This window comes from Pleurodeles waltl, chromosome 5 (genome assembly GCF_031143425.1).
Source record: "Pleurodeles waltl isolate 20211129_DDA chromosome 5, aPleWal1.hap1.20221129, whole genome shotgun sequence".
Classification (NCBI taxonomy): Eukaryota; Metazoa; Chordata; class Amphibia; order Caudata; family Salamandridae; genus Pleurodeles; species Pleurodeles waltl.
Window position 1 is genome coordinate 1,712,891,467 of NC_090444.1, and position 25,331 is coordinate 1,712,916,797.

Here is a 25,331-nt window from a genome sequence, read left to right on the forward strand (position 1 = left end):
AGGGCCGGTTGAGGCCCGAGGGGGGGCCCTAAAGGCTCCGAGTCCCCAGGAGGGACCCAATAAGGATCGGAGAGGGTGCGTGTTGCCCCTCGCCCGTTACAAGATCCCGAGACCCCCCGTTTGGCGCAGGGAGCGCGGGGGGCCCCCTTGTTTCGGCTCCTCAGGCACTGGAGGTGCCTTTAGCAAAACAGGTACTTTTAAATGGCCCAATATGATTCTAATCTAAAGTTCTTGCTACAGACTTTGCCATGATGATGTATTGCCTACCTGTTACATGATGCTTTTACATATGTGTGCACATGTTCCTTTTATGGGCATGACTTGCTAATATGTTTGCTTAACTTGCCATAGGTTTTCTAAGGTTCCTACTATGGGCGTTTTATGATATCCTTATGACAAGTGTTCTAATGTAATTACGTGTTTCCTGACTACTGCTTATGTTGCAGAATACTGAGTAACCTGTGTGTTATGTGTGACTACTGCTAGTTTGCAGAGTAACTAATGTGTAACGTGTTCTGACAACTGCTAAGGTAGCAGGATAGTACTGTTATGTGATGTTGGTCTAATAATTACGTTGTGTACAATACAGTGTATTTTTATATAACCTGGTGTTGTGTTTCCTTTGTGGTGGGAATATTGCGTCACATGTATGTGTGTGTTGTGCAAACGCTTTACGCATTGCCTCCGGGTTAAGCCTGACTGCTCGTGCCAAGCTACCAAGGGGGTGAGCAGGGGTTATCTTGGACGTGTAACTCCCTTGCCCTGACTAGAGTGGGTAAGTTCTGCCTGGCTGAGGTGCATACCCTAGCCAACCAGAAACCCCATTTCTAACATTGGAAGTCAGCGGTGAGGATAGGACTTGCGCTTGCACAATACCATTGTGACTCATTATTTCACTACAAGGATTGCGTTTAGACCATCACATGTTTGGCTTCTCTTAACTTTCTCTCTTTGGTCATTTTTCCTGTTTTCAGTTCTCACGCTTGGGTATTGTGGTTGTCACAGTTGAGTTATTTGTACCTTTTCAAGATGGGGCTTACCTTTGATTTAGAGGACCTGCCGTTTTACACGCAGGAGGAATTAGAGGGGTTCTGTAGAGAGAGAGGGCTGCCTGTAGAAGGGGACCTCAGGAGATCTCTGAATTTCTTTGAAAGGTTTGTGACATTTACCCAGGGAGGGAGTGTGCTTAGGGGGTACCCAGAGGATCCTGAGTGTAGCGAGGGTTCCCAATGGGAGGGCTCCCAGACCTCATCCCTAGAGAGTGGTAGAGAGACTGATCAGGAAGGTGAGAATGACCGGTTGGGGACGCCAGTTGACAGGGAAGGCCCCAGTGATAGGGAGTCCCTTGCTGGGTCCAGTGTAAGAAGCAGGGCTACCTCTCATTCCATGACGCCTGATGAGCTAAGAGATAGGCGGGAAGAGAGGGACCTGAAGTTGCAGTTAGCGCGCCTAGCTGTTGAGGAGAGAAGGGCTGAGGTAGAGAAGGCCTTAGTACAGGAGAGAATGGCAGAGGCAGAGAGGGCCTTTGCCAGAGAAAGACTCGCTCTAGAGCGCAGTCTGAAGGTTCTGGACTCACCAGCGCTGCAGGTGGAGTCCAGTGGTGGCAGCAATGTACAGTGCTGTAGCAAAGATGTTCCTCACATACCCATAGATCTGGTACCTAGGTTCCAAGAGGGGGGTGACATACGTCAGTGGTTAAAGGAATATGAGAGGGCTCTGATAGAGCGCAGGATCCCTGAGAAGGATTGGGGAACTGGCCTAGGGAGTTTTATTCCTGAGGAGGGGAGGTATGCCCTACTGACTCTAGAAGAGAGTGACAGGGAGGGGTACTCCGCTGTGAAGAACGCACTGATTGTGAAGTATGGTTTTTCCCCTGAGGAATACAGAAAAAGGTTTAGGGGTGGTAAGAAACTGTCCCACCAGTCTTGGGAGGAGTTTGTGGAGGATTGCTGCATTGCACTAGATGGATGGGTGAAGGGTAGCACAGTAAACAATTTTGAAGGGCTGTTTAATCTGATTCTCAGAGAGCACCTGTTTCGTTGTTGTTTTTCAGAGTTACGCCAACACTTGTCAGTGTGTGAGCTCTCTGACTCCAGGGAGCTTGCAAAGGAGGCAGACTTCTGGTTGCGTACCAGAGGGTCTGGTGTGACATTAGGGGGTGTTCCTAATGAGAGTGGTCTAGGTGTTTCCCAACAAGGTGTGGTGGGAAAGGAATGGAGTGTCCCAGGTAGGTCCCAGTGGACTGGGATGGGTGAGGGACCCCATGTCCCGTCTCTGAGGAGAGGGAATGGGGCTGGGCTGAGGCCCAAGGTGCCCAAGATACCGTCCCAGGCCCCTGAAGGTTCCATGAGTGAACGCCAGGAGGTGAGCCTAACCTGTGCCGTAGGGCCAGCTGTTCAGAAGGATCCCATTTTGTCATTAGGATTTAGGCGGGTGGCTGGTGATAGCGTTCCGCCGGTCCTGGTGTCTGGTAGTCTCGCTCTACAGCGGAGGAGGCGGAAATCCAGACATAGGGTTGAGAGGGGGCTGCGGGCCCCAGTGGAGAACCTGGAGGGTCAGGGGTCAGCTCTGAGTGCAGAGCCCCCCAGGAATGACCTTGGTGAGACCATTTCTGGGCTGGGGGGAATCCAGACTCTGTCAGATGGGCAGAGGTCAGGAGACCTGCGCCAGCCAGACTCTTGTATGGCCCTTGGGGAAAGTGTTTCCCTTGTGGGGGGTAGGTGTGCCCCCCAGGAAGTCCTGGTGCGCCAGGCAATGATTCAACCGCAGGGTGGTGACTCTGGGTTGGATGATCAGGTTCAGGGGGTAAACTCTGACCTGATGGGGAGTACGTGTGCTCCCAAGGAAGTCCTGGTGCGCCAGGCAGTGGTTCAACCGCAGGGTAGTGACTCTGGGTTGGATTGCCAGATTCAGGGGGTAAGCTCTGATCTGGTAGGGGGTAGGTGTGCTCCCAAGGAAGTCCTGGTTCGCTGGGCAATGGTCCAGTCTAAGGGTGTCGTCCCTGGACTAGATAGACAGGTTCAGGGGGTAAACTCTGACCTGGTTGGGGGGGCGGTTAGTGTGCTCACCCCCCTGTGTGAAACTTCTGGTGGCTTCTCCCGAGGTGGGGAGATGCAGGACTCTGGAAGTGGGGGTCAGGGAGGGGGAAGCCCGCCCTGGACCCCGGTGCAACCCAAGGGTGTCGTCCCTAGGTTGGGTGGTCAGTCGCCAGGTAGTGATCCTGGGCTGGCGAGAAAGTTGTGCAGGGCTGCTGTACCCAGCACCCTGGCAAGTGTGGATTCTGGTGATACCCCTCCTAGGAGAGGAGGGCGGGATCCTAGAAGGAGGGGTAGAGGGAGGAGAGCCTCGCCTCTAGCCCCTGTAGAACCTATGGGTGCGGACCCTAGGTTGGTGGATCAGTGGCAGGGTAGAGCCCCTGAACTGATCAAAAATGGAGTGGAGACAGGTTGCTTTGCACCTGGGGCTACCGCCCCCCACTCATTATGGTTTCAGAGACCAGAGGCTCCTAGATGGCCTGGGGCCTGGTTCTGGCCATTGGCAGCTAGAGAATCCCCGTGGGTTGGTCTAGGCTGCCTGGGACGCATTGACAGAGAGATCCCAGTGGAGTCAGGAAGGCGTAGAACTGGAACATGCCCCTGCTGTTGTGGGCCTGGGTCCTTGTTCTATCGCCCCAATCAGGAAAGTACATCAAGGTATTGATTGTTCTCCCCTGGATTTTGGCTGGTAGGGGGTTGTGTTGGACTTTTGGCCATACGCATGGTCATCCCTAGTCTTTTTGCCTCCTTCCTCCTGGTTTTTCTGACCTTTCGCTGTTGGCTCTAGGACTCTGAGCACTTTATCACTGCTGACCAGTGTTAAAGTGCAGGTGCTCTCCCATCTAAAGTTGGTATGATTGGCTTATACCTGATTGGCATATTTAATTTACCTATAAGTCCCTTGTACAGTGGTATCTCTATACCCAGGGCCTGTAAATTAAATACTACTAGTGGGCCTGCAGCGCTGCTTGCGCCACCCACTGAAGTAGACTTTCAAACCTGTCTCAGGCCCGCTAGCGCAGGGCCTGTGTGCGCAGTTTTCTGCCACAGGGACCTGGCATCTAAATTTACTTGCCAGGCCCAGAACTCCCCTTTTACTACATGTAAGTCACCCCTAAAGTACGCCCTGTGGGCAGGGTGCCATGTATGTAGAAAGGCAGGACATGTGCCATATTGCATGGCCTGTCCTGGTAGTGACAAACAGCCTAACTTGGTGTCTCACTGCTGTGAGTGCTGCCTTCTCATAGGATTGCATTAGAAATGCCCTGCCTTAAGTGTAGGGGTATTGTCTGATTTATGAGGGCTAGCGTAGGCGTGTTTGGTATGGTTGTGATGGTGATAATAAATACTGCTTACTGGTGTGGGTGTATTTTTTATTACTATCACAGAAATGCCACTTCTAGAAAGTGCGCATTTATCTGTGCTTATAATTCTGGTGTTTTGCAGCTTGACTCCAATCCACGTCTGGGCAGAGTGACAGTTGGGGCTTTGTGCATACTTTTCAGACAGCCTGTACACAGGGAGGGTGGAGGTGTCACTGAGGTGCATCTACATACTGAATAGTCTTCCTGGGCTGAGAGAAGGGAGAGGCGGGGCACACCTACATTTGTAAAGGCTGTGCCCTGGCCTCACACAATAGGGTCGTTAACCCCCCACTGATGTTTGGAGCCTGTGCTGAAAGGAGAGAGGGGGCACTCCCAGAACCAGTTGTAACGGGCTGGAACCTCCTCTCCCTATCATTGTAAAACACTGTAAAAATGGACTATAAGTACAGGGGAATTTTCCCCACAATTTGAACATTCTTGGAACTTGAAACTGGACACAAGACGCTGATGAATGGACTCACCAGGAAACCGCCATGGACTGCTGCTGCTGTGCTGACCTGTGACCTGCCTGGTCACTAGGAGGAACTGCCACCAACTGCACCCCTTGTGCTGGCCTGTAGCTGGATCCACCAGCCCTGTACCATCTCCTTGATATTGTTCCCAGGGGCAGGGTGCTGTGGCCCCTGACCCCTGCAACTAGCTTTTCTTTTGCCCAAAGAAATCACCGCCGCAGCCCAGGCTGCATTTGTCTTAGCGCTGTGAAAAGCGCTTGAAAGAAATCACCGCCGCAGCCCAGGCTGCATTTGTCTTAGCGCTGTGAAAAGCGCTTGAAAGAAATCACCGCCGCAGCCCAGGCTGCATTTGTCTTAGCGCTGTGAAAAGCGCTTGATGGAAATCACCGCCGCAGCCCGGGCAGGGCTTTTTGTTTCAAGCGCGAGGATCGCGCTGACTTTAGTGCCCCCGGGGCACTTGAGAAAGTGAAGGAAGGAGCAGCACGCTCCTACCGTGCCCCTGGGGGACGCGCACCCTTCGGAGCGCCCCCGGGGCACACCAGGTCCTTACCTTTCGGCGCTGCCTCCCCAGAGGACGAGGGAAGGCAGCACCGCGGCCGCGCACCGGACCGGGTGCGGCCGCTTTCAGGAAGCAGGAGCAGTGCCTCAACGGAGGCCCCTGCTTCCCCCACTACATTGGCAGCCGCACCGAGGACAAGGGCGGCTGCCTCCCGGCAAGCAGGACGCGGGGAGGAAGGGGGTTCCCCTTCCCCCGGTCACTGCGCTAGGGGCGTGAACGCCCCTCCAGCTCTCATCTTTACCGCTTTGGGCTCCCCCCTCGTGGAGAGGGCCGGTTGAGGCCCGAGGGGGGGCCCTAAAGGCTCCGAGTCCCCAGGAGGGACCCAATAAGGATCGGAGAGGGTGCGTGTTGCCCCTCGCCCGTTACAAGATCCCGAGACCCCCCGTTTGGCGCAGGGAGCGCGGGGGGCCCCCTTGTTTCGGCTCCTCAGGCACTGGAGGTGCCTTTAGCAAAACAGGTACTTTTAAATGGCCCAATATGATTCTAATCTAAAGTTCTTGCTACAGACTTTGCCATTATGATGTATTGCCTACCTGTTACATGATGCTTTTACATATGTGTGCACATGTTCCTTTTATGGGCATGACTTGCTAATATGTTTGCTTAACTTGCCATAGGTTTTCTAAGGTTCCTACTATGGGCGTTTTATGATATCCTTATGACAAGTGTTCTAATGTAATTACGTGTTTCCTGACTACTGCTTATGTTGCAGAATACTGAGTAACCTGTGTGTTATGTGTGACTACTGCTAGTTTGCAGAGTAACTAATGTGTAACGTGTTCTGACAACTGCTAAGGTAGCAGGATAGTACTGTTATGTGATGTTGGTCTAATAATTACGTTGTGTACAATACAGTGTATTTTTATATAACCTGGTGTTGTGTTTCCTTTGTGGTGGGAATATTGCGTCACATGTATGTGTGTGTTGTGCAAACGCTTTACGCATTGCCTCCGGGTTAAGCCTGACTGCTCGTGCCAAGCTACCAAGGGGGTGAGCAGGGGTTATCTTGGACGTGTAACTCCCTTGCCCTGACTAGAGTGGGTAAGTTCTGCCTGGCTGAGGTGCATACCCTAGCCAACCAGAAACCCCATTTCTAACACTGTGAATCTGGACAGGAGTGTTCCTTTTTCACCATGACCACATTGATATTAACCAGAGACGCCAACAAGTAGGGTTGGGAACAATTTTGGGATTGGAAACCATCCAGAGTCATTTTGAGGATAGCAGCGACTTGAGCATAACAACCTACATTTAATAAACATTAAAAAATAAATTAGGCCCAATGGTAGGAATTGCAGTTTGTTCAATTCTGAATGCAAGAAGAGTATTATAAGCTGTTAGGTATATTACTATGTTATGTTTGTTTAATACATGTTTAGCATGATTTCTGTCATGCGTGCATCTTCTTCTTTATACAGCGTTGCATTGATATAACTGCAATAGGTCAGGAGCGTGGATGAGGATGGTAATTTTTTGTTTTGCATTAATGTAACACTCTACAAGGTGTCACTTTGCCCTCTTCTTCGCATTTACACTGCATTTCTGTCATTTTTTATACATTTTTCAATAAACTTCATGAAGATGAAAATCAACTCTAGATTGAAAATATTAGAATAGAATGTAGCGCCTAATGTATTTCATTGTTAATGTAGTCGCAATTATACGTTACTGAATACATTACAAAAATTTCTTGATCACATTTAGGCCATCTAAAACATTGTGAGCAGTGTTCAGTCTAAATTAGAATGTCATTGGTTGGATGGAGTGGGGAGTGAAGGGAAATAGGAAAATTGTCATTTTCAGACAAAGATCTGGGTATTCTTATATGCTATCTCTGTCCTTAGCAAGTTCATGTAGAAAACCATATTTTTCCTAGATAAACATTTCAGAGTCATTGATGTCCTTGTGTTCATGAATTATGTTATGTCTACTGTGGTTATTCCTGGCATATCAACTCTTAGGTGATGTGTTGTACTTGGCTGAATTTGTTTTTTTTTCTATATTTTGCAAGACCCTGCTCAAATATAAGAGGCTACTCCACTAATTGCACAGTGCCCTAGCTAAGTGCAGTTTATATATATTTTAATATGTTATCTTGTAGGTCACCATTACTGTATATACATTTGCTGTAAAATGTTTAGAATAACTTTTGATCTATTTTTGTTCGCATTTAACAAGATGGTTAGCCCTTCGCTCACTTCTCTTCCCTTAAATCTACAGCTATGCTCAAATTTCAGCTTACAATCTTGGAACCGTTTACAGCAGATCTAAATGATAAAACATCAGAAAAGTACATCAACTATAAAACCACGTTTGAGACACAAGTATGTTTTCTTGTTCATTTTCATTTTTAATTCTAAACCTTTTATTGTCCATTGTCTATCTACTGTAATGTTGTTGGTCTAATTGTCTTTTTGTAGACAGGAACATTTTCGAAAACAAGCAGTGGTAATGCCAATACATCTTGCTTATGAATGAAAGTCCCTCTTCAGTCATTGATAGCTCCAGACACTCAGTAAGTCATCATATATGCACTCTGTCACTCGTGTATCCATTCATTCACCCTCCACTCACTCATGCATTCACAGACTCACTCAAACACAAAAACATAAACAAAAACTCACCAACATATTCATGGTAAAAAAAAGAATAAAAGTAGGAAAAAGAAAACACTCTGCGACCAGCATGGAGGGTAAATGCATACAATAACAAACATAATTAAACATAGCAGCAATGGGCCTCTCGCCCTTTAGAATACGTTACCCGCATTCAGATTTTCATCTTCAATGGACAATCCTTTTCTTTTTCAAATTGGTATTCAAATGACAACAGGTGTTGGCAAAGCCAATAGGTCTCGGCTTTGAAAGGCAGCACCATTCACTTTCCCAATTCTTTCTGTCAACTGCTGGTGAATGCATGGCAGAACCATTTGGCTATGCTGCTAGGAGTGGGGTAAGGGTGCATGAAGAGCAGGAAGTCTCTAGGATAGATAATAGGACCACGAAGAGCACAGGAACTGTCAAGGGTGCTTAATGAAGGCATATGGGTAAACGATGAAGATATAGGAGAGAAATTGTTACAGCAGGAATATGGTACAGGCAGATTTGCTAGAGAGTATAAGCAGATGCAGATAGAGCAGCAGGGCAGAGAAAGTGAAAAAAGACCTGTTACTGGAATGCTTTGTCTTGGGGCACATACCTGAAAACAGCAAGAGAAAGGTGAGGAGAAAATAGCTAGGGTGAGAAAGGGATGAGGTGTAGACAGTACATCTTGGGAGTGATATAAAGAGAGGGATTCAGAAGAAATATGTACAGGTGCATGAAGAAGAGAGAAATAACAAGGTTCAGAACAAACAGCTGGAAAAAAAGGATACGAGAGTTGGACCAGAAAGAACAGAAAGAAAGGACTGTGCATGCAGAAAAATTGGGAAGAGAGAAGGAATGCAATCTTGAAATGCGCTTATTGTAATTTAGCCTGTTGAGGAAAAAGAGGTTTCTGGTGAGCCGTTTCAGCCACTATGGGCTAGCAGGTACTATTGTTTACAGCGCGGATTATTTCTAGGCAGTTGTTTGCCTTTGCCGTTAATCCAATTTACCACCAAAGAATCCATGTGCTTAGAGTTTCTGCTACAGGCATGTCAACAGTAATTAGGAAATTTAAATTATTGGTGTGATTTTTCTTTGGGCCAGGTGAAGCTAGAATTCTTCATTGTCTCAGTGGCGTAACGAAACTTGAGCCCCCCCTTACCCCCCCCCCAGCAAAGTACCTGGAGGAGACCCCTCGCCCCCTGGACCCAGTCATTAGCCTGCCGGCCATGCACAGTGTCTTGTGCTGAGGAGGTCCCCTGGAGCTCGGGCCCCTACGCACCGCAGGGGTTGCAGGGCCCTTTGTTACGCCACTGCATTATGTGCAAAACACTGATAAATGTTCATGACCCATTGGATCTAAAAATTATGCAGCATCATTTGGCTCCTGTGGCAAACCTCACAAATGTATATTAATGTGAGTATCATTGCCTAATTCCAGTGACCCTGCCTTTATCTAAGCTGTCTAACATTATATGAATGCCATTGGGAGAACTGGTGGTGTTTCTCCAAATTTAGGTTTAAGCATTACTTTGCAGAAGGTGGTACTTTACAAGAAAGTTTACTGACAGCACAAAACATCCTAGACCTTCTTGCCAAAAAAGCCTAATCCTTGAGGACACGTCTGTTTGTTCTTGTTGAAAGTTGTTGCCTTCCTAAGGAGCTTCATCCTTTGTCGATAGCCAAAGTGGAATGGGGGGTGTAAGGAAAGAGCTATATATTTTTTTTTAAACGTATTAAAAGACTAGGATTCGGCAGGGACAATGATGAGAACAATGATGAGCAAGGGCCTGGAACAAAGGATATTCTATGTACTGTATTTTGTAAACAATAGGTCTGGCCAACAGAAAGGTAAAAATGTCTGTCAGTGAGATCACAAACTGAGGTCTGGGCTTGTCGACTGACTGAATACTTCAATCTGATCAGATTTGAAAAATGGCCTGCAAATAAGCAAATGTTCTCTGATAAAAACATCATGTGCAAATTCTCCTAATATTCATTCTTTGTGGTTATAAAACCTGCCTGGATTTTCCCTGTTAATTATATTGAGGACCCCCGCTATGAAAACTAGAACTGGCAAAGCTCGGTCAGTTGTAGATCTTTTATTTTTTTTTGTATTGCATGCAAAAGCCACACAGATAAAAGGAATGAACAAAACATGCTGCTGCCTAAATGTGGCAGCAATAGATTTGCAATAAAAAAAATCGAACCATTCCATCTGACTCGATCTGATTTTAGGAGTACTTCTTAAAAATGCATGTGTACTTAGAATAGTTGTAGGAGCCTTTTTTAGAATGTGTTCACATCATAGGAAATTATAATCCTTATTAGTGCAAAGAAAACATTCTATGGGCTTTGAATTACTGCAACCTGAAGACATAGTTTAAAGCACTGGAACAGCTAAAAAAAAGGGGCATATTTAAGAGACCCTACCGCCATTCCAACTCCACATTAGCATCATTTTTTACGCTAATGTGGAATTAGAAGGCCAAAAACGCTGCACTATACTTGCAAAGTAACTCAATGCATCCATTGTGCCACCCTGTAACCCTTCGCACTACATTATGCCTGCAGCAGGCATAATGTATGCAAATGAAGTGTTCCCCCATTAGGGGGGCTGAAAAAATGGTGCAAAGAAATCTGAGAAATGTCTTTGTGTCATTTTTTGGCACTTTTAATGCCTGCTCTGAGGAGGCATTAAAAGGAGCCTCCCATTGGTAACAATAGGCCTCTGGGTGCCTTGCAGGATTAGCGTCAACATTTTTCACACTAATCCTGCAAAGCGCCGATCTAACATAAAAAAGTATGGAGCTAGTTCCCTAACAACTACCATGGTGTGCCTTATATTAAATATGGAGTTAGGGGGATGCTACAGGTCCACTTTTCATAAATATGGCCATAAGTGTAAAGATGGAAAAGAAATTCACATTGGCAAATGTTAATTAAGCACTCCCTCCAATCATCTGCCCCTGCTTTTAGGTGCTACACGGGGCAGAGTAGTAATGTGAAAGCAATGCATAGCTCATGTAAATATAAAAAAATAATATCCAGACTAATGCTATTCTCCACCCTGTGCCTTTACCTTCTTCTCACCAACATATAATGTAGACTAGTGTCCTGTCGACCCAACACCTTCTACTTCTCTCAAACCTAAGTATAAAAAACAACATCCTAGTATCTTCCTACCCACCCAACCATCCCCTGTGCTCTTCATTCACTGAATCTGAGCTCTCTGCTTTCACATAAGTGGAGAACTGGTGATGCACAGACTGTAGCTCTGTCAAGAAATCCTGCCAGATTGGCATGTTTTCACTTGTCAGTGTAGGTCTGCAGACTTGTGTGCTGACAGTGTTATGTGGTAGTTGGGAGAAATACTCTATGACCCACTGACAAGCATTGAGAAAAACTTGCACTGCCTTCAGCCTCAATGGCAGACGTCTCAATTGTGGACCATTGTAAACACTCACCCACAACTTGAGCTCACACAGACAGACGATGCTACCATATGATGTATGCAGTCTTTCCAGTGAAATCGATTAGTGTATTTGCTGCAGAGATAGGGGCATGAATATAGGGCCCAAAAGGGACCTGTTTTACATTCAGGTTTTAATTATTGCTAAGTGGGAACCCAGAGGGATCTGTCACACTTAGGGGCAGATTTATACTTTTTCACACAAAATTGCGTTAGCACAGTTTTGCCTGAAAAAGTTTAGCGCCTGCTAGCGATATTCCAAGACACCGGCCGGGCGACATATTTATGGAATGGCGCTAGCCAGAGCTAATTCCCTGCCAGTGTCCTTGGAAAGGACACTAACAGGGCTGGGGTGGCGTAGGGTAAACCGGGGCTTGTGGGCCGAATTATGGCACTACACAGTTCAGAAGCAGAAAAATTGCCTCTAAGCAGTATAGTGCCATTTTCTGGCCATGGAAATATGCCTACAGGTCCCCTTACGCCTGCCCATACCCAGGTGTTAAATAATGGCGCTAAGCAAGCTTAGCGCCATTATGTAAGGCCCCCACCCCGTGCTGGATTTTAGCACGGGGGATAAATATGGTGCAAAGGCCATATCGTCCTTTTCTGGACGAGAATGCCTACCTTGCATCTCATTGACGCAAGGTAGGCCTTCCCATCCAGAAAACAACGTAAACTCCATAGATTTGGTGCTAGACATGTCTAGCGCCAAAGTATAAATATGGAGTTAGGTTTGCGCTGAATTAGCGTATAAAAATGACGCTAATTCAGCGCAAACCGAGTATAAATATGGGCCTTAAAGACCTGGCAGACCCAGCAAGGCTGTCAGATGTACCAGAAAAGAATGTTTCTCCAGATGGCATTAAAAAACTGAGAAACAGCCTGGAAATCTGAATATTTGAATATGTACATTAAACCCTCTCATTAAGAGTCATACATAAAATACATAGAATTATCGATGGGTTGCAGTCTATATCAGGGATGTTTTCCACCAAGAGGTTCTGTGTGACATCAAATAGATGGCGAGCGCAAAGCTCGAGCTGTGGGGGATGTCACGCACAACCAGAGGTGAAAAACCCCCAGTTATTCACTTTCCACCCATCTATAATTTTATTTTTGACTTCAATATCATCTGACCATGCTTTCAACTGCTACGCAGGGTCAGAGGGTAGTGTGGGGAGCCATACACCCCACAACGTCTCTTTATCCCAGATGTGAAATAGTACCTGGCCACCCTGTGAACCTTTCCTCCCCCTCTACTCTCAACCACAACAGAGCCCTCTGTTCTTTATCAGAGTAGACAACCCTACCAGAGCAGCTCAGCATTCCATAAAGACACAGCAGCGTTAGGAGGCACCTTTTGTTTCCCACTGTTGTTACGTCATAGCAGTGGATAACCACATTTAGAATCTGCCATTCACAACAGTGGGACTCTCTGATAGCCGTAAATAACAAGACAAACAAGCCTTTGCAATGCAACGGGTCTCGCGTTTGCTCATGTTAGAGCTGATCGCGTTGTAAACTCCTACTTTTCATCTATCGGCAAAAGTGCTTTTATGTAGGTAACCCAAAAAAGTGAAATTAAATGTGTAAAGCGCTCGACTTCTGCCAAGCGAAATCGCGTGGAAAATAGAGAAAAAAGTAGTCCACGATCAGACAGAAAACAGCGAGCCTCGCATGTTTTCTGTACTTGGTCGCTGCGCTCGAGGAGGGCTAGCCACCGGAAAAGGCATGACGTGTGTGTGCCTTAGACTAATGAAAGCAAGCAGATTTTATTTGGCAAGCCCATGAACCAATGAAGGACACTGACGTGACGTCGACAGGGCTACGAGCCCTTTTCTAATAACTAAAGTGTCTCGCTGTGATACGCATGCGCGAGCGCATGCAACGCAGGCTCGACCCTAAAAAGCAGCTTTTTATAAAGGGATTGCAATGTGTGCTTTATGGACATATGTTGTTGGTACATCCTGATTGTACTAGTATTAGGTTTATTCTCAAGGTTACTTCAACTGCACCACATCCACCTGCATGCCTGCGGTAACTTACCAATGCAGACGACTTTAAACATAAATCTTCTGGATCTTTATTTGGCATTGTCCGCTATTATTAAGACATTGTTTTGATGATATCTGCCGTCCTGGACTGGCTGCTTGACACAGCCTGGAGGCATGTCTAATGCATGTCTGTCCTACTTGCCATTCTCTTTGTTACATCGCCCCAATTCCATCATCACGGTCCTTACAACTGTGAAACACAATTGTGCACCAACATATGGGATCACTTTCTTAAAAAAAATACCTCTAGGCAGAAAAGTGTCCCTTCCACACCTGCGGTATGTTAAGTACTACTTCTGGTCCCGGGAATATGAGTCTTTTCTGAACTAGAGAGCTGTCATGAGCTCAAGAATCACTCTACTATATAGACACATGTGGAGATTGAGAAACTACAATTTAGAATTGAACTCCAACCTGTTCCACCATGAAGCAATTAAAACTGCAAATAAGAGAGACCTGCTCTTTATTAGCATAAACTGCCTAGGAGTTTACAAAAAAGTAAATATAATCATTTAATCATTGATAGGAGGGACTTGCTTACCTCACGTCATACAGGCCATACTATTGTCTGTCAATCCAAGTCATTTTTAAGATGTGGTGCTGTTTCAAACAATCATACAACCTCAGCTGCTTCTAAACTAATTGGTCAAATGTCTAACTGCAATGCAATATTTTTTTCAGATTACTAAACAAATTACCGTCTTTCTAGTTATATACAGGCTGCCAGGCACTGGTGCAGCAATCTTCACATGGGCCGTCATGCAAGCAAGAATAATGCCCCACATCCAGTGATGGGTGATAAAGGCAAACATTATTGGGCTGCAGTGAGTCCCTCACCACGGTGCCCCTGCACCTAATGCAGTAAGGATAACTACGGCCCTCAGCTTGGTTCCCAAACTAAACTAATAAATTGTATTTAAAACGAAAAATACTCATGAACAAATATTATTTCTCAACATTTGTCTTCTGGGTGTAAAATACTTCATTAGCGACACGTTCTTTGTAAATTTGAACTGCAAATCTCCAACAGCATATAGAATAATGAAGGTGGTTGGAGTAGCATACAACACAAACGGAATTCATCATACTTACAAAGATGAAAGGCTGAAGCAATCTTGTTGGGATGGATTTAAACCACTGAGCTGCAGGTTTCTTGGTGGGTTTTCTTCACAACATGGCCATGTCAAAAATACTTTATTAAGCTGCAATTAGCAACCATGAAAGTGCAAAGCAGCACACCTTAACAACGAATATGTAAAAACAAAGTACATCAGCAATACATCCCAATTCTCCCAATCAGTATCCCCCTCCTAATGCGGAGACATAATTGATGACATTTAGTGTGGCAAACACATCTCAACATCACGATGCCACTAAAAATGGATATCTCTGGTAGCCCCATCTCAGCGAAAGATTGCTTAATGTATATCAGCCATAGAATTCTCAAGACATTATCAAGCGCAAGGCAATCCAGTACAAGTTATTTTTTTAAGTAGGCCTCTAGTTTCCGTCAAGCTCTTAACCAAGACAGCAAGGGTTTCAGTTTAATAAACTGTTCTACAAAGCTCACACCCACTTCAGCATGGCAACAAACAGTCTAAGAAGACTGATAAAGCGTTAAAATTCTGCGAGTAAAACTGTTATCAATCTTTTTAATGCGACCAATGCCTATTTACCCCACACCCCGCGTGGGTACCAACAAAGAAACTTTTACTTTTGTATATATGTTTTTTACAGTTCCCACTAGAAAAGGTAGGACTTCATATTAGGACAATAGGACTTCAGAATGTAGGGACTGAGTGCATCCGCACCATCAGAGACTGTTGGCCCAATGCATAGCTAGCTCACAGTGCCTCACCTAAGCCTCTAACATTCCTGGGGTGGTAGGTGATTTCGGCATCCTCGAACATGACATTCTGATCCCGAAATGTAGAAACAGTTCTTACCCCTTTCATTGTTTACTCATGTATGTCCTTTGTAAACATAAGAAAGACATGGAGGAAACTTTCAATATATTTATTGAAACAATTGTAATCTTGCATAGAGATAATGAGTTGCAATTATTAGGCAAATAAAACAAAGCAAAGTAACTATATATATATATATATATATATATATATATATATATATATATATTATTTGTTTTAGTTTTATTTATTTTTTCACTGAAAAAAACAAAGGTTATTCAGCAGTTATAGTTACCTCGCCTAACTATAACTTGCATACAATGACCGCCAAAATTCAGACACCCACACAAGTCCGCCACACCAAAGTTTAGTGATAAACTGGCGAAAACAAAGCCTCCACCGTTACGCCATCAGGAATACGCCCACACTATCCCGACACACGAATCCACGTGGCGGTCTTTCAACCGCGGTATTCCATTGGCGGTACACACAGCCGCGCTCAAAATACACACACACATACAAAACACTACCACATTGGCCAATTCGAAATACACACACCTGATACACATACCACACACCACTCCCACACACCCATTACAATATAAAACACACACCAACATCGCCCACAAACCCCCACGACCAAAAATACTGAAAGAAGGCCAGAGAGAGACAGCACCAGCAAGAACAACAGCATCCACAGGCACGCAACACCATCACCCACAGAACTTCCACGCACCTCACACAACACACCACTACATATCAGCACAGTTCTCACCACACACTCCACCCCACACATCACCTACACCACCCCATGGCACGGCAAAGACACCCCAGGTTCTCGGAGGAGGAGCTCAGGGTCATGATGGGGGATATCGTCCAGGTAGAGCCACAGCTATTCGGAGCACAGGTGCAGCACACCTCAATTGCAAGGAAGATGGAGCTACGGTGAAGAATAGTGGACAGTGTCAATGCTGTGGGACAGCACCCAAGAAATTGGGAGGACATCAGGAAGAGGTGGAACGGCCTACGGAGAAAGGTGTGTTCCGTGGTCTCAAGACACCACCTGGCGGTTCAGCGGACTGGCGGCGGACCCCCACCTCCTCACCCACAACTAACAACATGGGAGGAACAGGCGATTCTGCATCCTGAGGGCCTCGCAGGAGTAGGTGGAGGAATGGACTCTGGTAAGACAAATCTTAATTATTACATCCCCCACCCTACCTGCATGCTATCACATACCCCCACCCTCACCCCCAGCACCCCAACTCCTCACATATGTCCCAAAATCACAAACCACCCATCCCAAAACTAAGCCCTGCATGCAACAACAAAGCATGGACACCATCACTAAAGCATGGCCACTGCACATACCCATACAACCCCCTAAACCATCATCACACATGGTCCCACACAGGAATGCAAGCACTGGGGTACACAGTCACCCACCCAATGCACACCATGACACACACAGATGTAATAACCATCCTTTTATACCGCTGCAGGACCCCTACCCAACGTCACCGGACAGGAGGGTCCACACAGGTCCACACCACTAACAGAAGAGGCCCACAGTGATGACAGCAGCTCTGTCCAACTGGATCTAGATGACAAGCCCGGCCCATCGGGGACCTCGGGACAGTTGGTTCCCTTCACCCAGTCACAGGCAACCACAGACCTTCCCCCCTCTGGAAACACCAGCACAGCACCCACCCAGTGGGCCCATACCTCTGTCCCCAGGACACGTCAATCAGCAGGGTGTCCACCACTACAGGGAACCTAGGATAACCCACCACCCCAACAACAACAGGGACCTGGGGGCAGTGGTAGTGGGCAAACGGTCCAGGGGATGGAGGCCCAGGAACACAGGGGAACTGGGAGGGCTGCTGTGCGACAGGGGGCAGACAGGCCATGGGAACCCACTCTCCACGAGGGCCTCTCCTCCATCATGGGAGCCTACCACCACTCCCAGGAGACAATGGCAACGGTACTGGCCAAGTTTCAGGAGACCCAGCGCCTGTAGGAGGAACAGTATATGGGCTTCAGGGAGGAACTCAGAACCATCAGCTCCACCTTGGGCACCATCGTAGGGGTGCTGAAGGAAGTACTCAACACCAGGAGGGACACTGTGGCACTACAAGGGGCCCCTGACACTAGCATGGACGATGAACTGCCCATCACCCCCGCCGGCACTAGTGGACAGGACGCCCTGCCACAGGACCACCACACCAGCACCCCACCCCCTGCAGAGGAAGAACCACCCCGCAAACGGTCCCTGAGATCCAGGACAAAGACAGAGCATGATGCCAAGACCCCCGCCAAGAAATGAGACCACCCTGATTGTCATTCTACTGTCCCACTTTGTCACCCTGTCCATAGTTAAACTGCCCCAGCTCCACTTCCTATGCCCATTTGGGCAATGCACCTGTGAGACTAATAGACTGGACTCTGCCATGGACATTCCTACGCCATCACCTCTCACCATTTCACTACCCCCTCCAATATTGAGCACTTAAATAAACACACTTAAAGCACAAAACAATCTGGAGTCTGTCTGTGATTTTGAAATAGTGTATTAGCAATTACAGTGACAAAATGCTCTTTCAATTGTAATGTCAACATACCTATGTCACACAGCTCTAGTCCATGAGGAATCTAAGCAGATGTCACACAGTGGGACCCAAATCTGTGAAATTGTAAGGGAAAGTGACAACTCAGTGACCATACACTGGGTGAAAACGACACACAGTAGAGAGGTAGTAGTGTTAAAGTACATGTATTAGGCAGGTCTATACTCTTACCTGTGTCTCACTGGAAATATTGCTGGATCACTGAGTCCGTGTTGTTCATGTCTTCTTCCTCTGCTTCCTAGTCTTCACTGTCCACAGGCTCCAGAGCTGCAACAACACCGCCAACTGGGCCATCCTCCTGCAGAAAAGGCACCTGTCCTCCTAAAGCCAAGTTATAAAGCCTACAGCAGGCCACGATGATCTGACACACCTTCTTTGGTGAGTAGAATAGGGATCCACCTGTCATATGGAAGCACCTGTGTCGCGTGGGCTCTCATTATTCTAAATGAGACTACTGTATTTCTAGGTAGCAGGATCGATAACGGTGTGGGGGACTGAGTCTGACCCACGTGTAAAGAACTCTGTCACCCTAAATCCGGTTTTTGCTCCGGCTAACTAGCAGTGCCTCATTTCTCCCATGTGGAAGGAATGATTTGGCAGCCGAGCGCATGACATCTTTGGAACTTCTCAGGGAAGTCGTGGTTACTAAGATCCAAACCAACTCTCTTATTTCCAATATGATCTCATATACAAATGACAAAGACAGTATAAGTTTTATATAATGTTTTAATAAAACGACTGTATTTTAGATATTAAGGCGTGAGCCGCAATAACCAGAACGATACAACACAGTAGGATTGTAATAGTTACCAGGAGAATAAAACATAAAAACAAAGCTATCATTTTGTCAAAAAGTTTCTACTCTCCCTCTGCTTGTTCTATCTAGAGCACAGCATGTTAAGCTTCTAGCTTGCCTATTAGAATCACTGTGGAGATATCAGCCCTCATACCTGAGCAAAGACCTGTGATCTTGGTTCAGCATCTGCAACGAGGCAGTCAGCATCAAGTTGTGGTTCCCTGGTCGGAATCTCCCTCTTGCGTGTATTGGGACAAGGAAGTGATTTTATAACTAACATGTCATCGTGATCACAAAATGTCCCTACGCAGGAATGCCGAGTCTAAACTCTTACCACGTCTATCGGCAATGTACCAGACTGTATCCTTGACTGAAGCACAGAGTAAATATGTTATAGAGAACTCCAGTGCTGAAGTAGGCAAAACAGTGTGATATGAATAAAAAACAAAACCGTAGAACTGGCTATTTGAAAAATAACAGTACGAAGCCTAATAAAAAGCATATAGAGCAAAGGCTCTAAGCTGTCAGCAAATGAATAAAACATATTCAGGGCAAAGTGCACAAAGGCCTAAAGCCTGAAGCTAAAGCGCAATGAATACGTAAAACTAACCACACTACACCCTCCCCTTGTCGGTAGCATGTGGTTCCAATAATATAAAAGGATGCCCTAAATATAAACAATACCTAAAAAACTTATTTCGACAAGGTAAGAAGACAACAAAGTCATAAATTTAGGTAACATGCGACCATAAAGCCAAATTCAATATAGTGTCAATTTCGTAAAAAATCCAATCGTTAGATAGAAGCAATAGAACGCAGGAGTTCCTCCACTTCGATATATGTCAATATCGGAAGATCCACGCCACAAAGTACCATGGAGCAGGTGTGATCCAAAGCCCCAAAACCATTCAGGGCGGCACCCCGTGCAGGGCCTATGAAAGAGACAATACCATCTTCCTCCAGGAAGGGAATCTCATAAACTGCCTCACGAAGCAAACGCATCCGTAGTGCACAAGTCTGGGAATGAGCCCTAATCGGGAACATCAACAGATCAGTATCGACCATTGGAGGGCGCTGCAATGAGAGACAGAGAGCCAGTGCATGTTCAAACGAGCACCAAAGGCATCGAAACACGGGTTGCACACAATCCAAAACCGGTCTGAATGACAGAGACCAGTCGCACTCCAAATGTCCCAGGAGTGTCGCTCCAAAATGCTGCATCATGCGTTCACGACACAGCTGCGCTGATGGGAGCAGCAATACAGGATCTCGTCGTGACGGGACAGCCATTGCGAAAAAATAGCAACAACAGCAAGACTCCAGCCAATAAAGCCAAAGTAATCGGGAAACCCCCAAAAATGCTTCAGAAAATAGAATGTATAGCCGAAGGTATCAAACCGAATATGGAAGAGAAGGTATGAGCAAAACCAATACCAACGACTTTGAAAAAATGTGCAATACCAGCAGTGCTGGATGCATTAAATATACATCCCACAAGTTCACCAAAGTGATTTGGAAAGTTTGTAGTCAAAAGGGACTGTATCTCCGCCGATGACCTCGCCACCTGAAGTGCGTAGGTTTCGCTAGCAGATGTAAGGGCCACATGCTTCTGAAACAATAAAGCTTTTAGCCGACTCAACTTGTCGAAATCAACCTTGGAAGTAGCAATATGAGGCCAGATGTCCGCTACCTCCCTAAATTGAGTGGGGGGAAACAACACATTCCCGCAGCACGTAACGGCCTTGTTGACAACGACGATGTAAACTATTCCGGCACGCATGCCACAGCAGCGTTCGCTGTTAAGAACAATGTAACTGCCGTTAGAAAGCACCTGGAAAGTGTTTTTAATAACCGGGACTGGAACTCCCTTCAGATAACAAGCTAAGTTAGCAATCGAAGCGTTACACGCCCCGTGCAAGGACAGCTGTTTACAAACCATTGAATGGCTGACAGAAGCTTCGCATTCGCTGCCGCTAAGAAAAACCTCCTTCAAACCATTAACACATCTGTACTGAAAGGGAAGGTCCCACACCTTGTGTATGTAACTGTCTCCCAATAGTTCATATCTACCCACCGGAATGTGCTTCAAACACGAAGTAAATTGCAAAGTAGAAATAGGCAAATTAATAACCCCATGGATCAACCATTCAGCTGACGGAATCTCAGCTACCGTGAAAGGCAGTTTCTCTAATTTCTCAATATTTAACATAACATATGTCGCTTCCTTTTTAGCCATCAGTTGTTGTTGACGAGTCAAATTAAAAGAGATAAAGATCTCTCTGGCACGAACGTGCTGCCATGGAACGCGACCCGCCTTCAAGGTCTGAAGAGTCCAACCCAGCTGCATGATGGACCACGTCTGACTCTGCCCATGATATGAAGAAGACATGTCCGATTTAATAATGTCAATGGCAGAGGAAACAATACTGTCAATCGTGTAAACACGTTCAGAAAGGGTATGCATGCCATTATCAACAACAGACAAAGTCTGCATCAGATTTTCTTGATCAATCTGCCGCAACCGGGCTGCAGCCTCTTGTTGTGAAAGTTTCCAAATCTCATTATAAACCTCGTATAAGAACCTTTTCTTCCGTGGGACTTTGGGACCTGACAAAAAATCTTGTAAATCAGTATTATTAGACAGCAACATGAGATGTGACTTAACTGCATCCAGCGTGGATGACTTCAACCATTGCTGACAAAGCTTCCCCACACTGTATGTAGTTATAATATCAGCACGTTCTGGTGAAACGTAACGAGGGTCTGCCCTACTAGTCCTGAACCCCCCTGAAGAGGTGACAAAACGTTGATGACACATATTAGTGTCTACAGGCCACAATAACCACCCGCCTGAATGTAACGATGAAGTGTTAAGCGTACCATTCTGGACCCAATGTGTAAAGTCACTGAAAGTAGCATTTACATAGTGCTGCCAATTTTTTTCAATTTAGAAGGGACAGGTATACTAGGCAAAGTCAACTCCCTAATCGTCGCTAAGCCCAAACAGCTAGTCTGTTGTACTGTGTCATTGAGGAAAATCATCTGCACAGGGATAATACATGCTCTAAATAACGTGTCCCTGTCTTGCATCTGCCAATTTTTCGTACCCCAAACACTTTTCAAGTCAACAGTTTTGAACCAGTATTCATATCCCTCGACCGACAGTTTAGATACAAACAAATTGGAATACAGTAATTTAGTATCGGTCAATAACATTTGCTTATTAGAATACGGTGTAACTTTAAAATAGTAGGACCTAGCATTACGTGGATCATGCCCAGCAAAATATGCACATTTTTCATAATACGTTTTTGAACTCCCTTGTGGAGGAGTCAAGCAATGTTCCCATTGCACATAATTAAACATGGGCTTAGGGCTACTAGCTTTATGAATAAAGTGGTGTCCATAATAGTTGTAACAAAACATGTCACCATGATTATCTCTAAACTGGTAAGCATCTTCATCGTCATAGACAGTATAATATTGCAAATCCGTTAGCATAGAATCTACTGTCTTCACATCCCAATCATCAGAAACAATGCCAGGTATAACAATATCATTCATTGATAATTTGAGGACATACAGTATTTGAATCAATTCAGTGGGACCATATATATCAAACATTACTTTATCCCACACAATTCCATCCGGAACTGGTATAGCAGAAATGTTCACTGTGGACAAGTCTCTTCGAACCATATGAGACGAAAAATGTGGTTTTAACACAGTCTCCACATGTTCAATGTCAGATCGATCAGGAAGAAAATGACCATGTATTATCAGAAAAAAAGTAACCACAAATCCCAACCATAATAAAATAGTCATCACGGCCAAAAACAGCCAAAAATAGTTCCAAGGAAAAACAAAATTTGTTCATTTAAGCCATCCCAGCAGCCGTCGTGGACCGTGGACAGAAGACATCGAGGACGAGGAGCCAGACCCATCATTATCAGCGTCGTTGAAGCAGCCAGAAGCAGTTCTAGCAAAAGGTGCAACTGTGAACGAAGAAGCAGATGGAGGCTCTCGCCGTGGCACGCTATAAACCACACGTTCAGAAACGTCTGTAGAACGTACAGCAATTTGATCACAAGATTCCAAATTAATCGTCGTCGGTGGAACAATCGCAAGATCATCATCCACCCTCCCCAAGCTCGGAGAGGAAACAGTGTCGGTGAAAATCACCTGCAGCGGGACTTCTTCCCCAGTAGTGAGAGGGATTCCGGAACTACTGGGTGTCCCTCTTGGTCTGCTGTGCAGAATCGGGCACATGTTGTAACTTGACATTATCAATGGAAACAAAGCGATTTCCTTTGGCCCCTCGCAGCGGCGGTAAAATCACAGTTCTCGTGCCGCTCACCCCTAACACAGGGACAGGTTCTCGATAAGAAGGACCAAATTCTTTTTTAACTGCGACCTTTTCACGCACTAGATCCACAATCCTGGGTATCCAACCAGTAGGTGTTACTGGCTCATCCTTAATTCCTGAGGAGGCAGCACTGGCAGAAGAGTTATCTTCACGGAATTGTTGTAAATCCTGCAAAACAGTGACACGATCATTTATGTCAAAGGGCGTATCTGCCGCCTCCACACCAGGACCATCTAGATCAGGAACATACATTCGTGTTCCAAACAGGCACTCATATGAAGTACGACCCCCCAGTGACCTTCTAGGCAAGTTATTAAGTGCTCTCTGTACTCCATATAGGTGGGCTAGCCAACCACGACCCGTACCTATAACTCTGGCCGTTAAGGACTGCTTTAAATCACGATTTAAACGCTCCACGACAGAATTTCCCTCGGGATGAAATGGAGACGAGAATTGGAGCTGGACCCCCAACGAAGCCATGGTGTCCCTGAATGCCTTAGAGGCAAAAGCAGGGCCCTGGTCCGAATGAAAAGCCGCAACTGCAAATATATCGACAAAGATGCGCAAATCTTTAATAACAGTTTGAGCGTCAGCCGAGCGTTGAGGCCATACCCATACAAATCTGGAGCACGAATCTACAGCAACCAATATATATTTGTATGCACTATCTGGTGTCAGCGGACCACAATGATCCAAGTACACACACTGTAATGGTTTGTTTGAAATCAGAAGGGGCGTCTGCTGCGGGCGTCTAGCCGACGATGCCTTAATTTGTTGACAAACATCACAACAAAGGACATACTGCTTCGTCTCTTTATAGAGACCAGGCCACCAGTAACGAGCCTGTAAAAGTGAAATTGTGGCAGCCACCCCAGCATGTGCAGAAGCCACCCCCTCATGTGCTGCAGAAATCAATCGAGGTCTCTCAATTTTATTGGGAATTTCACGTACACCAATGCCTGGAATTGTAACAGTAGCATTTAGCGCACTATTCAAGCAGTAACTATATTTTGAAGGAAATCCTTTACGAAAAGGCGTGCCATCAGCCGTAGCCTTTATGGCAGCTGAAATTTCTGTGTCTGGTTTGAAACTCGAACGAGTCACTGCGGCCACAGTGGCGACAGCCACTGCCGATTTCGCGGCTTCATCAGCCAAAGTATTCCCAGCAACGTGTATTCCAACGCGCTGGTGTCCAAGTGTATGCACAACATGGACTTTAGGAAGCGTTTCCTTCAGATCCGCAACCTTACCCCACAACATTTTATGCTTAATGGTGTTGCCTTTAGAATCTCTGAACCCATTCATCTTCCAATAATGTAAATATTCGTTGAAAGACTGCACACAGTAGTAGGAGTCACAGACCAGCAAGGTTAAAAGTGCCGGATCCGCGTGCTCCAACGCTAACAATAGAGCTTTGAGCTCAGCCGTGCAATCTCCCAAGGTTTTAGTATAAGTATGTCGGGGGCAGAACACTTCCCCCTCCATTGTGCCGCTCACCACCGCACATGCAGCAGAATACTGTTGTTTAGTCCCAACCGCTGGTTGCGCAGAGCCATCAGTATACATGACCACTTCATATTGGTCAATAGGCAATGTACCAGCAGGAACAGGGTATTCTATTTCGTATTGAAGAAACTCTTGAGTCTGTAGTTTAGGGTCAAATACATAATCTACATCAGTGGCTGTCAAAGACGTAGCCCATTGTATCCATCGCGGGTGTAAAGCTTTCGAATTAGGAACACTCGCTTTTGTAACAGCCTCTAAGGCCGGAACCGGGGAAACGACAACTATGCGTTGACCCTGGGCCAGCGGTCTTTCTTTAATAACAGCCATCTGTACGGCAGTGAGAATTTTCTCATTTTGTGCAAAACGTTGCTCTGCAGCAGAATACAAGTGAGACTTGTATGCAATTGGGACAGTCTCCCCTTCATTAAAGGTGACATAAGTAAACCCAACAGCCCCAGGTATCACCCTGATCACTAAATGTGTCTTATTGTCCCGTGTGTGTAAGTGTTTAACTGCTAAGAGATCACTCTGTAATTCTCGCAGTATGTGTGTATGTTCAATCGTCCAAAATTTACTCGAAAAATTCG

The 25,331-nt window shown here is 45.9% G+C and overlaps 1 protein-coding gene across 1 annotated transcript in view; it reads left to right on the forward strand.

Annotated features, from left to right (window-relative positions):
- The window catches only part of LOC138296694 (adhesion G protein-coupled receptor F5-like), a 1,174,222-nt gene that overhangs the window by 395,786 nt on the left and 753,105 nt on the right, over positions 1-25,331 (forward strand). Inside the window, exon 6 of the mRNA XM_069236066.1 lies at positions 7,652-7,755. Within this exon, the coding sequence (XP_069092167.1) occupies positions 7,652-7,755 (104 nt within the window). The remainder of the gene's footprint in view (positions 1-7,651; positions 7,756-25,331) is intronic.